The 14,299-nt window shown below is 31.8% G+C and overlaps 1 protein-coding gene and 1 long non-coding RNA gene across 4 annotated transcripts in view; one reads left to right on the top strand and one right to left on the bottom strand.

Annotated features, from left to right (window-relative positions):
* The window catches only part of LOC118182676 (ribosomal protein S6 kinase beta-2-like), an 80,937-nt gene extending 75,633 nt beyond the window's left edge, over nucleotides 1–5,304 (top strand). For 2 of the 3 annotated variants that reach the window (XM_085816451.1, XM_085816452.1), the window contains 2 exons: nucleotides 3,946–4,059; nucleotides 4,145–5,304. In XM_085816451.1, coding sequence (XP_085672577.1) covers nucleotides 3,946–4,059; nucleotides 4,145–4,330 — 300 coding nt within the window. In that variant the 3' untranslated portion in view covers nucleotides 4,331–5,304. Of the gene's footprint in view, nucleotides 1–3,941; nucleotides 4,060–4,144 lie in introns of all 3 variants that reach the window. The other variant, XR_015041080.1, reaches the window with a different exon arrangement.
* LOC118201654 (uncharacterized) overlaps nucleotides 4,145–14,299 on the bottom strand; it is a 28,499-nt gene continuing 18,344 nt past the window's right edge. The window contains exon 2 of the long non-coding RNA XR_015041083.1: nucleotides 4,145–5,724. This is a non-coding gene — a long non-coding RNA (uncharacterized LOC118201654). The remainder of the gene's footprint in view (nucleotides 5,725–14,299) is intronic.

The following is a 14,299-nucleotide window of genomic DNA, read 5'->3' as shown; positions in this document are numbered from 1 at the left end:
AGCAGTTAGCTTATATCATTTTATACAAAAATTAAACTGACTTATCAAGAATTACTCAGGCTTATGATACAGACAATGCGTTACATCAAATAACATTAACGGTGCTAAATGGCTCTGTTCGGCAACAGTTTTCATTTGATTCAAATCGTTGTCCTATGTGCACTTTATAACAAAGTTACAAGTATCTTTTTTTCTTTGTGCCTAATTTTATGTAGGCATCCAGAAAGTAAGTTTCCCTATTTAAAAAAAATAGAACTCTCACTTTCAGGAACATATTTATTGGCAACAAGTACAGCAATGTTTCAGCTATTTTCAACAAAGTCACCACCAGAATTTAGACAGTTGTCTTATCATAGGATCAACTTTTGTATCCCTCTGTCGCAGAACTCTGTAGTCTGTGAATGGAACCAGTGTGTGACAGATGTCTTCAGCTCTTCGTTGTTGCCAAAATGCTGACCATAGGACAGGAATTTCTTGAGGTGCAAGAAAATGTGAAAATTGCTGGGAGCAAGATCAGGGCTGTATGGTGGATGATTAAACAACTCCCAGCAAAATTCCATAAAAACAGCTGCTGTGCGTCGAGCTCTGTATGTGGACGAGCAATGTAATGGAGGAGCACAACACCTGCAGTAAGCATTCCACGCCTCTTGTTTTGAATGGCACGTCGCAATTTGCGCAGTGTTTCATAGTAACGGTCAGCATTTACTGTTTCACCATGTGGAAGGAACTCAATGAGCAGAATATCCTACCTGTCCCAGAACACTGTGCACATCACTTTCTGTTCCGACAGCATCTGTTTGAATTTCCTCCTGACTGGAGATCCACTGTGCCGCCAGTGCATTGACTGCTGCTTGGTTTCCGGGGTGAAATGCGAAATTCAAGTCTCATCGCCCGTGACGATCTTGTTGAAATGTCTAGGAACTTGTCGCCGTCATCATGATACCGTTGCAGAAATGTCAGTGCTTCTCCTAAGTGTTCAATTTTGTGTTCAAGTGTCAGGTTTTTTGGCACCCACCTGGCACATAATTGTTTGAACAGCAGGTGCTTAGCTACAATCTCGTGCAACAAGGATCATGATATCTGTGGAAAATGGCTGCTCAGCTCCGTAACCGGGAAGTGACAATTCTCCATCACGCACTGCCGCTCAAGCTCAACAAGATCATCATTGATGAGGGACGGTCGCCCACTGCGTTCTTCATCATAGGCACTTCGACGATTTTCCAAAAACTGCCTACACCAGTTACACACCATCTGCTTACTCATAATGTTCGGCCCATAGACCTCACAGAGCTGGCGATGAATTGTAATTGGTGTAATGCTTTGTGCATTCAAGAACTTTATCACCAACTGAGCCTCTCAGGTGGTGGGAGAAGGAATAAGAGCTTCCATTTCGGACCACTGCTACCATGCTACGGGCATGAGGTGGGACCTATCCGACCGACTGGCATTTGATTGATACCTCATAGATCTGTTACGCATGCACAGTTAACACAGCTAATTACATTTACTTTAAAGGGGAAAACATCAGGAAACTTACTTTCTGGATGTGCCTCATATATTGAAAAGATGTTTATAAAATTCGAAATACAGTACAAAGTCCGTAATCCGGACTCATCAGGACTTCAGCGATTCCGGATTAGGGGTTTTTCCGGATTATAGATCATCAATTTAAATCTGGTAAGGTGGCATGCAGAAATTATACAATTAAAAATATGAAACCGTAATTTATGAAATAAAGAGCAATTATGATCTAAAGGGTATCAAAATTTACAAAAAAAAAAAAAAAAAAAAAAAAAAAAAAAAGCTTAATATTTATTTGTTTACTTCATTTCTTTCAATGTAAGTTGTTTAAGTTGCTTCATTTTTTTGTGCTAGTACTTTCTCTTTAGTTCTATAAACAGACATAATTTCTTGTTCAGTTACAAAATTCCACTGTTTCAAGTCCTGTAATTGCTGTGTCGAGAATTCTGACTAACTTGTCAATCGAAATTTTTTCATTTTCAGTAACCTCTCTGTCACTTTCTTCACTATCGGAAGCACGCATGCGTAGTGGATGTGCGCATTAAACACGCGTGCGTAAATGCATTACGTAAGTTTGTGGCTTTGAGATCTGGATTATAGATCATTCCGGATAATGGACGTCTGAATTACGGACTTTATACTGTACAGAGTGCATAATTTTGATATCAGTGTACATTTTCAGTTTCCCAAATTCCTTTATTTATACTTCATTGCAGATTTTCATACATATTGCTGTGTAGAATCATTATATAGGACCTCTTTAGTAGCTGCATTATTAGTCAATGGCGAGAATTAATTATATAGAGTAGACCATTTATTATCTTAAGTCTAGCTACGAAGTTTTCTTATAATGAATATGGAAGTTATATTGTTTCTTTTGTTCAAATTTATTTCTAGAATCAAGAGTAAATATATATTTTCCTTACATGCATTTTGTTATGTAAGTGATAGTGTCTGATCTTTTTTAATTTAAGGCTGTTGATCGCAAAAAATGACATTACCTCTCATTTTAGTGTAAAAAGAAAAATAATTTACATTACCTCTCATTTTAGTGTAACTGAAGAGAAGGTGGGTGTTTATTACAATCTGAGTGTACAAGAAAATACTGTTGAGCATCTGGTAATATCACAGTAATGTGACAACATTTGAGAAAATAAGGCCAAAGTAATCACTTGATCACTACTCTCAAAGAAAGTTTAAAAGCTTTAAATTTTAACGTCAAAGATTTATTAGTGTTTTGACATCATTTACTGCATTTTCATGCACCCCTACAAAAAATATTTAATAAGAAAACTAGATTTTAAATTTTATTAAAACTTAAATAAAAATACTTGAAGCGTATTTGTGTTTAGGAGGCAAAATTAAATTTAAAAAAGGCTTATTTCACTTCTTTATTCAGTTATGGCAAATTCTTGAAATTCGAGAAAAACATTGATTATGAATGTTATAATTTATCATGAATTTTGCTGTAACTTCTAAACAAGAGCCAAGCTTAGAAATAAAATGCATATTCATACTCAGGCGAGATTTTGTACAAAGAATTTATTTCATCTCTGTAGCAGGAAAGAAGGGGATTTGTAGATCAGTGATATTAATCTTTATTTTATTTCATTTTTATTTCTTTAAATGATCTGTTTATTGTGTACTGGTTTATAATCCCATTTAGCTATGCAACATTAATAATTATTTTAGGAAAAAATTTGAGTGATTTCACTCAACTATTTTGTCATCTTATTCTTAGTGCGTAATGAATAGAACAGTAAAACACACCTACAGTCCAAGTCTACAGTTTAACATTCAGTTTGATTAGATTAACATGCCATATTTTGTCTGTTATGTATTTCTTCTTCTTCTGTGATTGACAAGCTCTATAAATTTCATTTTGTGCAATATGAAATAAATGTTCATAATATAAAAGCACGTTTTAAAATTTTTCTAAATTTTTAAAAATTTTTTTAAGTGTTTTGTATTTAAGTGTAACACTTTTTTAAAGTTTTATGCTACTTATTTCATTACTATCTACTTTCTTCAGGCAATTCTTTCTCTGAAAAAATTTTTTTTGGCAATTTTTTCTATATTTTCCCTATATGGGATTTATCATTTAAAGGTGGTTGCCATGATAAAAGTTTGATGAATTTTTTGAATTGCAGATTTATATTCTTTGCTATAGGTGATTTAATTGAAAATAAAATACTAAGTAATAAAATTAGTGTTGACAGTAATCTGCATAATTGATTTGTTTCTATTTTTTACAAAAGTCTTTGGTCATCTAAAAGTATAGCTTTATAAAATGGTTTTGGGTTAATAAAGATGGAATGTTTATCGTATTGAGGTAAATGAATCTTATAATCTTATTGAGAATGACTTTCTTTGAATGTATTTATTATTATTATCATAATTCAGATTTTAATTTTTTCCAGTTAGCTGAGTGATGATGATGTGTCACAATTTGATAAATTTACAAACATGGCTGCAGATGTCCCAGACATAGCTACAGATGACTGTTCTCTAACTGACAGTCAAAAACATGTATTTTCTGTAAGTAATTGTTTTACGATTTGCACATAATATTTGTAGGCAATCAAGATTTTTGTAAATTAATTTCAGATTTTTGTATTTTCAGGGTTTTTCCTTTTCACGGCACTCATTTTCAGATGACAGGCAAAATGAACCTAATTTTTCATCATTAGTTTTAGAGAACAAGTACAGTATACTTGATTTATCAGTGGCATCTTCATCTAAGAGAAAACACGAGTCATCTTCAAGGCACTGCAAACTGCCACGATATTGTTCAGTTCAGTGCTTTTAATATTATGTAGCTGTAAATCTCTTATTATCAGAGACTTTTACTGTGTTTACTGTTTTTAAAACTCTAATTAATTCTCTTATCTGTAAATCAACATCAATATATCTGCCTGCCTTAAACTTGTTATCCATGCCATTTTCAACTCTATATTAATTTTTGCAAGGTAAAACAAAAAGGAATTGTGTGAATGAACCAATAATAATAATATATTTGCTAAACCGTTAATATATTAATAACACTTTATATTAGTAACTTTTAATTATTTATTCATAAATACAGTATTGCATAGCTGTCAATTCTCGCAATATTTCAACTCATCTCCCGGTCTCCCAGTACATCACAGAATCTCCTGGTTTTTAACTTTTAGTTTTAGCAATGAAAATATTTTTCAACAACACAATTAAATGGTGCTAATGAAATTAATTTGTGCAAGTAAAATATGCACAGTTTTAAGTTTAATTTTGAAATGATTCGAAATTTTCATAATTTTAGTTTCATTCTCCAGCCTTGGTGATCTACAACAAAATTTTTGCATTAAATTTGATTTGATCCAAATTGTCTTAATTTATTGTAAACATGTGTAGAATCTTATATGAAGATTCAATCAAATGTTTAATCAGTAACTATTTCTGTTTAATTTTGTTTAACATAAATATAAATTATATTAATAAAAATATCTATACAATAGCTTCAACCGAAAAAAAGCTTTAAATATGACCAATTACAGCCAGACTGGTTACAACAGAGTCTGCTGTATGATAAAGGCAGAGTGTAATGTTCCAAGATGTTTTATATTTTTGTACTATGTAAACAACTCAGGAATTTTTTATACATTTCTGTGATCAATAATATTGCTTATTTCTGTGATAATCCATTTTTGTCCTGTGATAATCTATTTTTGTATATTTCTGTGATCACCTGTCCCTTGAAATATAACAATGTGCTTTTATATTAATAAACTTTTCTTTTCTTTAAAATGTTTCTATTTTTTAAGATTTTAATAAATAAATGTTTTTAATATAAAGCCATATGTGGTTAAATGAGTTTTAATAATGTAAATTTTGATCTTCAGTGTAAAGGAACAACATGCTGTGAAACACATCTTTCCCATATCTCATTAATAATCATTGATGGATAAAGTAGATATCAGTGGTTTATAGTCTTAAACACTTGCAGTGAGGGAGCAAGCAAACATCATTAAATTTCAACCTACAACAGTCATCGGATTTTTTACCCCTCTATATGTATTCTGTAGTTTTAAAATAAGCATCTGAAGATCACATTTACCATCCTCACATTCACACATAACATGCTGTCATCATCCATCTGCTGAAATACATTTCCCACTGCATAAAAGAGAATAGTTCAAATTATCCTTTATCCAAAACCTCTCTGAACTGAAATAAAATGTAAAGAGTAAATTAAGAGACTTGAATTCTTTCAGTGCCAAATATTACCTACATTAAGATAAGAGCTAACTAGGTGAAAATATTACCTAATTTTAATGTAACGAAGTGTAATACACTGGTATCCAAAATTAAAATTACAAACACATTTTGGCAATAGTTCAAAATAGGTAGAACTAATAGTTTTAAACGGATATGATATATAATTTGAAGAGCATTAAATGTAATACAAGTACATAGTGATTGTTAAAAGGTTAAAAAGTTTTTTAAGAAGTGAAAGTAATCAATTTTTAAGTTTATGAAATTTGTTTACAGAATTGTGTTTGGAAATTAAAATCACAATTTTTAAGATTATGTATTAAGATGAAGAATCACTGGCAGGCTTGATGTTGGTCTGTCTCAATTGAAGGATGCTTGATAGTTATATGTGTCTCAAATTGTTGGCCAACTCTCAAATAGAGGTCACTCAATAGTTATAAGTGTCTTGAATAGTTGGCCAGTCTCAGGCTTCTTGATAGTTAAGAGTGTCTTTACTGATGGTATTCAGGTTATGGTATCAGTTCTAAACTATTCTTACTATCACTAGAGGGCATGTTAAAGAGCCACAACTCCTACAGAGAATTGAATTATAAAGATATAATGGTCACAGAGTTTTCTTAGAAACTTGCGGCTGTGTCTCAAATAATAGTATCCAGAGAGACTGTATTCAAATACCTAGCAGAGCGGTACCTTTAAACATAGTGTCCAGCAGTATGTCTTCCCCTTAAGCGATTGTATAAAACAGCCCATCTTTTCTCATACCATTCTTAGCCACAGCTAGATTGTCCTCTACTGTGAAGGGTCAAGGTTTGATACACAGAGTGATTCTCAATTAATCTTTGTCTAGTGAGAGCTGGGACCTGCTATCAACAAATGAATGTATCCTTTCATTTGGAAACTAGACTCTCCCTTTCTGGACTAAGAGAAGATATATTATGTGTTTAAATTTGTGATGTAAAAATATTCATTCATGTATTAAGAAAAGCAAAAATAATTTTATTTCTTACATATGTAAGTTTCTTTTGCTTTTGTTTTCTGCACATTTTAAAAGAACCTGAAATTCACTAAGTGGGGATAGAGAGATTAAAAAAAAACTTTTTTCTTTTTAGTGTTTCTGTTTTGGGCAATTAAATGTTAAAAACAAGTATAGCATTGGAAACAAAAACGTAAAATGTTATACATTTGTGTACCTCTCCAGCTGAAGTTAGTTTTTGGAATAAAACGAACATTTTTGGGAATACCTTTTCAGCAATATTGTTGTATTGATAATTTTGGGAAAAAGATATTGCATATTTATTTATTATTATACTTTAAGCTAGTGAGCCAGTGACCAATTAGTGGAGTTGGGAGAAAATATATGATGAAAGCTAAAAGTACTGTCATTTAACTGTATGAATATTTACTACCATATCCACCAAAAAAATTCTATGCTCTAAAAATTTTAGATTGCCTTAAAAAAGATTTTTCATTTAAAATTTTTTTTAAATTACAGTGTTTGTCTTCATAATCAGATTTCAATTTAAAAACTTGAATTCATTTTAAACCAAGTATTACAAGACCTAATAACTTCAGAATTAAATTTCCAAAAATTCAAGGTGCAAAATAAAATCATTTATTGAAAGCATGCTATTGAAAATTGTTATGACAAATAGTACAAATAAGGTACAATATTACTCTGTCATGGAGACGTGCATTTATTTAATAAAAAAAATTACAGCATAATCATTTAATTGTAGCTGTGCTATTTTTTTTCTTATTGGATTGCTTGTGTATGATATTTGTAATAAATATTCCTTCCATATGGATGTAGTATAACAATTTCTATATTCCCATTATTCTAGTGAATGTATTGTATGCTTAAGTGATGCAACTAAAAATTAAAAATAAATAAATATTCCCATTATTTGAAATTTATATAGTAAGAATACCTTCAATAATGTCTTTAGATGTTAATTAGCTGTGCAATTTTTCTTTTCTTTCTTTCTTTCTTTCTTTTTTTTTTTCTTCTTCTTCTTCTTTTTTTTTTTTTTTAACTAGATTAGCTAGTTTACAAGCCTACAATAAATACTTCCCACAAGTGAGGTGATAATATTTTCTGTTTTGCCAGACATGAAATTTGCATAGAGAAAACAATAACATTTTCTTTTGAATCTTGAAAGAGTAGAATATGTTTAGCAACTAATAAAAGCATGAAATAAGTTTCAATAATAACAGTTTTGTAGATTCTGATTTGGAACTCTTGTCAATGTGAGTGTTTAGTTTCAGAAAAATTTTGCTATATAATAGCAAAAATTTATTTGGAATATACTGAAGAATTATTTATAACTTGTTGAAATCTTTGATGTTTTAAATTTTGGTAGCTTAGGAACTTCCAGATAATTCTTTTACTCTAATGCAAATTTTAATTAATGCTAATCCATCAGTAAATATAGATATTTGAAAGCTAAGATTCAGTTTTTGTCGGAAGTTTAATTGTGCAGTTCATACAATCGTTAAAATGGGGAAGATAAAATTTGTACTAAAATTATTCATTACAGTTACGACTATTTATTGTCCAAATACGTAAAATTTTGGAACTTAGATATTTGAATGGTGAGCAATTTAAAACTGCGTTGCCGACCCTTGCTAGAGGTATGCCACAAAAGTAAAAATCTTTTAAATTGCCGTATTTGTGTTACAGTCTAGATCTCTAAATGTAGAATTTCATCTTTGTTCCTCTGAAAATTTTACTGAAAGGATGATAGTTTCAATGCAATAGTGATATACAGTGAGCTGTATCAGTTTCTTTTCTTTCCTTCTTTTTTGAATGCAATAGACCGCAGAGAGAGAATTTACGAGAGATGAGTAGTGATAGTGGTGTGAAGTGTGGGACTTGGTAGTTATTATGACATGGGCTCTTAATAGTGCAAGAAAATAAGATAAACTTGGGTAATTACTTTTAGAAAGAATGCATATTTGCTTAAAATTTAAAAGCTATAATTTTAACAACCAAAAACATAAATAAAAATTATCGACCAAAAGACTTATAACTGAGTATATTTCACTACAGAAGTGAATTATGTACACGCACTTTTTTTTTAAATAATTAGCATGTGAACTTTGCGTATAAGAACTGATAGAGTCAAACGCCTTAATATATTATTAAAAAAAAACAAGGCAAAAAGTGAAGTTTATAAGAAAACCAACTGTCTTCCTCCGGCCCTCCTCCTCCTCTCTATGGTACTAATTACTACTAAGATACTTAATTAATTTCATTAGTAAAATAACTCCCTTAGCATCGATGGCAGTTTCTGTGTAGGAGATTATTAGATTTTCCAGCTTTCGAAAGAAGCTTTTTGGGTACTTACGTATTAACGCCACCGCAGCTGCAGATTTGGCGGTTATTAAGTGCCTCCAATCTACATCTAAAATTTTTGCGACACATCATAAATTAAAACACTTTATTTTAAATCAAAACACTTTCAAAGATAAAAACGCTTTATTTAAAATCAAAGTAGTCAATCGGAATTTGGTGGAAAATGGGCCGATATAGAGTTTAACATAGGTTCAAAACAGTCTCTATTTTCTTTGACCTGATGCTATCGCCATATAAACTCTGATAAATAAGATTCTAAATGATGGCTCGCTGTCCCCCTATGTCTTATATTCCTCCATTTAGCACTGCCTCACATTATCTCAACTGTTTGTGTATGAACTCCTGTATCAGGCAGTGGCGTACATGGAGGTAGGAAAGGAAGGAGGGGCTAGTCCGCACTAGAAGTGAAGCACTACTTTGAAGCTTGGGTCACCAGATGGGGTGTTCTTTGTTTACATTCAGAAGCTCGCTTGACACGGTTCTGATAGTATTTCGACACACGACAGTTCCATACAAATCGAAAAAGGGACACTTTCGCATGAAAGAAACATTCATAGTGTGATGGATAATAGCAATTTGTATAGTTTAGTGACATTTACGCAAAAATCACATCTTGGTTATTTTTCGATAACTAACAACAGGGCGATTTTGATTATGAATTTGTTTTATAAAATTCTAAGCTGTTGAACTACAAAAATATAGATTTTAAGAAAAATGTTATGCTTAAAGAATGAAAAATACCTTACAGTACATTTAAAATTGTATACGTCTTTCGATACCCTTGATAGAGTATTCGCTACTTTTATTTTATTTTCCAAACGCCAAAATGTTTTAAATAAAACAAATTTTTTTTCACATCCATATATTATTGCAAAAAGCATGTATCTGCCTTTGACAAAATTCATAAATATTCATTAAATTATTTATAAATGTATTTGAAATGAAGAATTTATTCACTTATAAACAACTGTGAAAGTACTGTGAAGAAATCTAATTATTAAATGTATCTAATTTATAATGATTATAAATGTTATCTAAATATATAATAACCTTAATATTGAATTGTAAACATATATTGAAATCCTGTTGACAAATACGTTATAAAACTATTTAAGCAAGAACTGTTCGTATTGGAAAGCAATCTGTTAAAAGGTATTGTAAAGCAAATGCTATGAGATGCACACTTAAGAAAGTAATAAAGAGTTTTGGAATATGTATTGTTGAAATGAAGGGTAAAAAAAAAATCTGTTAAGTATAATTAAAAGAATTATTCCCCTTACATTTTATAATAACTCAGTTACAAGTTTTAAGTAATACTTAAAAAAAAAAAAAAAAAAAAAAAAAACTTATTTTATTCCCTTTCAGAAATGTTCAGAGAAAGTCAAGTACTATTTAAAGTATTTCGCTAATTCCTAATAATTTTCTAATTTAAAATGAACTGAATAGAGCATTAATTATAAATTGACTTACATTTTTCGATTTAAAAGATGCCTCAGAAGCCAAAAAATCATGTTATATTTAAGAAAGTATTTTAGGAAGAAGCTCTATAAATAGAAAAGAAATAATGCATAATTTTAATATTAATAATACAATAAACTTTGATCTTAATTTTTGTACCTTAACCGAATCAAATCGAATTAATTTTTTTTTCTAATGTAATTAACGAAAACTTGTGAAAATATTTCATTCAAATTAAACCATTCTAAGAAAACTGTCCTGTGAAAAGTATAGCATTTAATTCCGTTCAGAATGAAATGTTGTTTAAAAATATGTTGTTTTCATATACTTAGGACTCTGAAGTGTTGTAGAAAAAGAAAATATATACATTTTATGTATATTTACGACGTAATTACAAAATATTTACATCCGAACGAGTCATATCCCATTGAACTCAATGGTAAATGACCCAATGTTTTGGTCACCACGTAGGGATCGCCGGTGCTTCAGAGCAGGGTACGGGAGAAACTTGTTTAGGGCAACTCCATCTTACTTCCTACCTCCATGGTGGCGTAGCGGGGGGGGAAGGCAAGGGGGTGCATGATGCCCCGGGCGCCGCTCGTAGACGGGCGTCAAATGGTCTCCAAACAAATTTTCCGGAAAATTTCATTTTTTACTTTAATGGATTATTGGAAAATATATTTAAAATTAATAACTGTTGTAATATAATTAATTATTTATTTTCTTGATTTGTCTGATAAAATATTTGCAGTACATCAACCAAAACGTTCTTTCTGACCACTTTATTTTTCCAAAGTAGAGATATGTTTTTATTTTTTAAACGAAATACACGTATATCTCTCGCTTTTTATTTTAAAATGATAACACGACCTTGTCCGGAATTTCTCAAACATATGCAGTTTTCAAAATTCGATTCCATAATCTGGAAATGACATTTTGGGAAAATCCTAACGTTTTCGCTACAATGGATTGTATTTGATTATCCTGTAAAACTCCTGTAAACTTCCTGGCTACCGATTCAACTAAGTCATCTTCCTGAGACATCATATAGTCACTGCTACGAAGCATTCAACGCATGCCAGTTGTTTTTAATCTATTATTACAAAAAGAATACTGCAGGTCGCTCCTCACTCCTTATATAAAACGCATAGTTTTCGACGTCACAGACTAAATTTGCATATTCCCAACTTTGTAAACGTTATAATTTTGCTTTATAATCTCTTCAATTTCCTTTTGTTCAAAAACGTTATCGATTATATGGTTATTTCATACCGAACCCACAATATCCCCTAATTGTTTTGAGCAGTGAATATAACTGCATGACGTTACTCCGCAGTAGAAAAGAAACGGAACCTAAACCTCCACTACATATCTATAGAGAAAATGTTTTTCCAAACCTAGGAGTCGCACTTCAAATACTATTTCATTATCAAATGCTGCTCAGCAAATTAAAATAAATTTTCACATATTTACAATCAACGATAGGACAAGATCCCCTACCTCTTCTAGCATTTTTAAGTGTGGAAAGAGAAAAATTTGAAAGGATCGACTTCGATGAAGTAAATGATAAATTTGCTTCATCCAAGGTAAGAAAAATGTATACATAGTAATTAATTTATTGATGTATTATATTTTTATTAATAAATATAAGTGCCCGACCAAGTCGAGGTGCACGTGATTGAAGCGAGATGAGGGCAAATTAAAAATTTTTGTTTAAAAATTGGAAGGTCTCTGCAAACAACAATGAACAGATTTTAGAGAACTCCAATTCATACACTTTTTTCTTTGTCACAAAAATATTGACATCAAGTGATTCCTCTTAAAAAAATCAGAAAATATAGCTCTGAACAGAAGTACATTTTCAGTATTGATCTTTTCTAGAAAACCATTGTGATTAGGAAAGGTATTATCTATCATTTTCTTCTAAATAACGATCAAGGCTGCAGTATGCCATCCTCCCCCAAAAGTTTGCGTAGGTGGTTCGTTAGTGCAAAATTCTGGCGATTTGTTTTATTGCAGCTAAACACTCAAGGGCTATCTGACTAAAGGGAGGGATGCCTTCTTGGAGGACTCTTTAAAGGAAACTGGCTCGCATATACGTTACACATGGAGAAAATCAAGAAAACACCCATGCAGCTAGCCCCCTCTCCGAGATTCGAACCACGGGCCGAACTATCAGTGTTCAGTGATTTTACCGCTTGGCTGCTGATGGGCAAATATAGTAAAAAGCATATTTTAATATATAACGGAACATTATTTAAATTCTGGCTTTTCCAAGTTTTGTTTTTTGGATTTCTCTATGCCAAACATTAAATGCCCTGCTACAACCTCTATTACAAAGAGTAAGAAGGGAAACTAATAAAAGACTCAGTCAACGAATGCTTCAGCATGGAATTGCTAATGTTATGAGACTAAAGTTTGTCTTATATGTCTTAACTAAAGTTCTCTTCATAGGGTTCAGTTATGATTTTAGATATGTATCTAGGAAGTCTGTCTGATGACGTAGGAATACAGATTTGTGGTTTCTGAACGTCTGAGATCAGTAACGGCCTTCACAGTATCATCTATTTTTACACACCTTACTTTTTCATTCGTAAGAAAAGCTAGAGATGGAAACAAGGTCAAGTCTCTCACTCTTAAAGAAACCTTGGAATTCTAAATATGTCCGACACTCGTATTCGTTTAAAAGACGCAAATATTGGGAAATATTCAGTATTAAATGGATCACTCTAGATTCTAAATGTATAAAATGATAGATGTAATGGCATACAGATAACAAAATCAGTGTTGTGAAGTAGCCTTTTAAATTGGTAGATATGGGTTTGCTATCGATCGTTATGGAGGCATACGCAGTCACATACTTAGTAGCTCTGTTTACATATTTAAGTTCTTATCCTTACTTCCTCAAAGAGGATTGTCGTCATTAAAATCATCGGTTAGAACAAATGATGCAGATAAGTGCTATCTTAAGCGTTTTCGGTTGATATGAGTTCATTAGAAGGCAGGTAAAATCGATACCAGATATATAATATCAGTCTGTACAGGTTGAAGACAGTAGTGAGCCAAACACATAGATGTTCCAGAAGGAAAGCATTTTTTCGTCGGACATCGAAATGCACAATGTACTGGCAGTCAGCCTGTCCAGTTCTGTAGGAATTGATAGGTAGTGTATCTGTGGAGCCTGCCTTAGCAACCATACAGAATATAGTAAATTAAAAAAAATCGGGAATTTACAATGAATAAAATCCATTTATTTTTCAAATAATTCTTATACCTGAGTAGTACCGTCTTCGCGAGATGTCAGAAGACAGAGAGGGACGGTGAGGATGTCGAAAGGATTTGGAGTAGACATCTCATTTCGGAAACTGCACCACTATGAAATGGAAAGCAAAGGCGATGAACATAAGTCAATGAGAAAAAGGGAGTAGGCAAAGAGGTAATTAGGATGCGTGTAAAACTGTACAAAATTCTTAGACTGATCCGTACTACCTTTTGAAAAGGGACTTGCTGTGTCACACAATCACATGTGATGCTGATGCAGTTCAACTACCTGAGCAGTTTAGGGTAGATAAATACAGATTTCGGAAGCTTTTTGTAGGTCTTATGAGATAGTCCATGAGAATCACATGCAAAACCACATTAAAACCTCTATCTTGGATAATTGGCCAGAAATGACTTCTAGCTTCTAAAACTTAAATTATGACTGATTCTAAA

The sequence above is a fragment of the Stegodyphus dumicola genome, chromosome 5 (assembly GCF_044657685.1).
Source record: "Stegodyphus dumicola isolate Sdum_Otavi_A_Nest chromosome 5, ASM4465768v1".
Classification (NCBI taxonomy): Eukaryota; Metazoa; Arthropoda; class Arachnida; order Araneae; family Eresidae; genus Stegodyphus; species Stegodyphus dumicola.
Note: the sequence above shows the minus strand (reverse complement) of the source record. Positions and strands in the feature narration are given on the sequence as shown.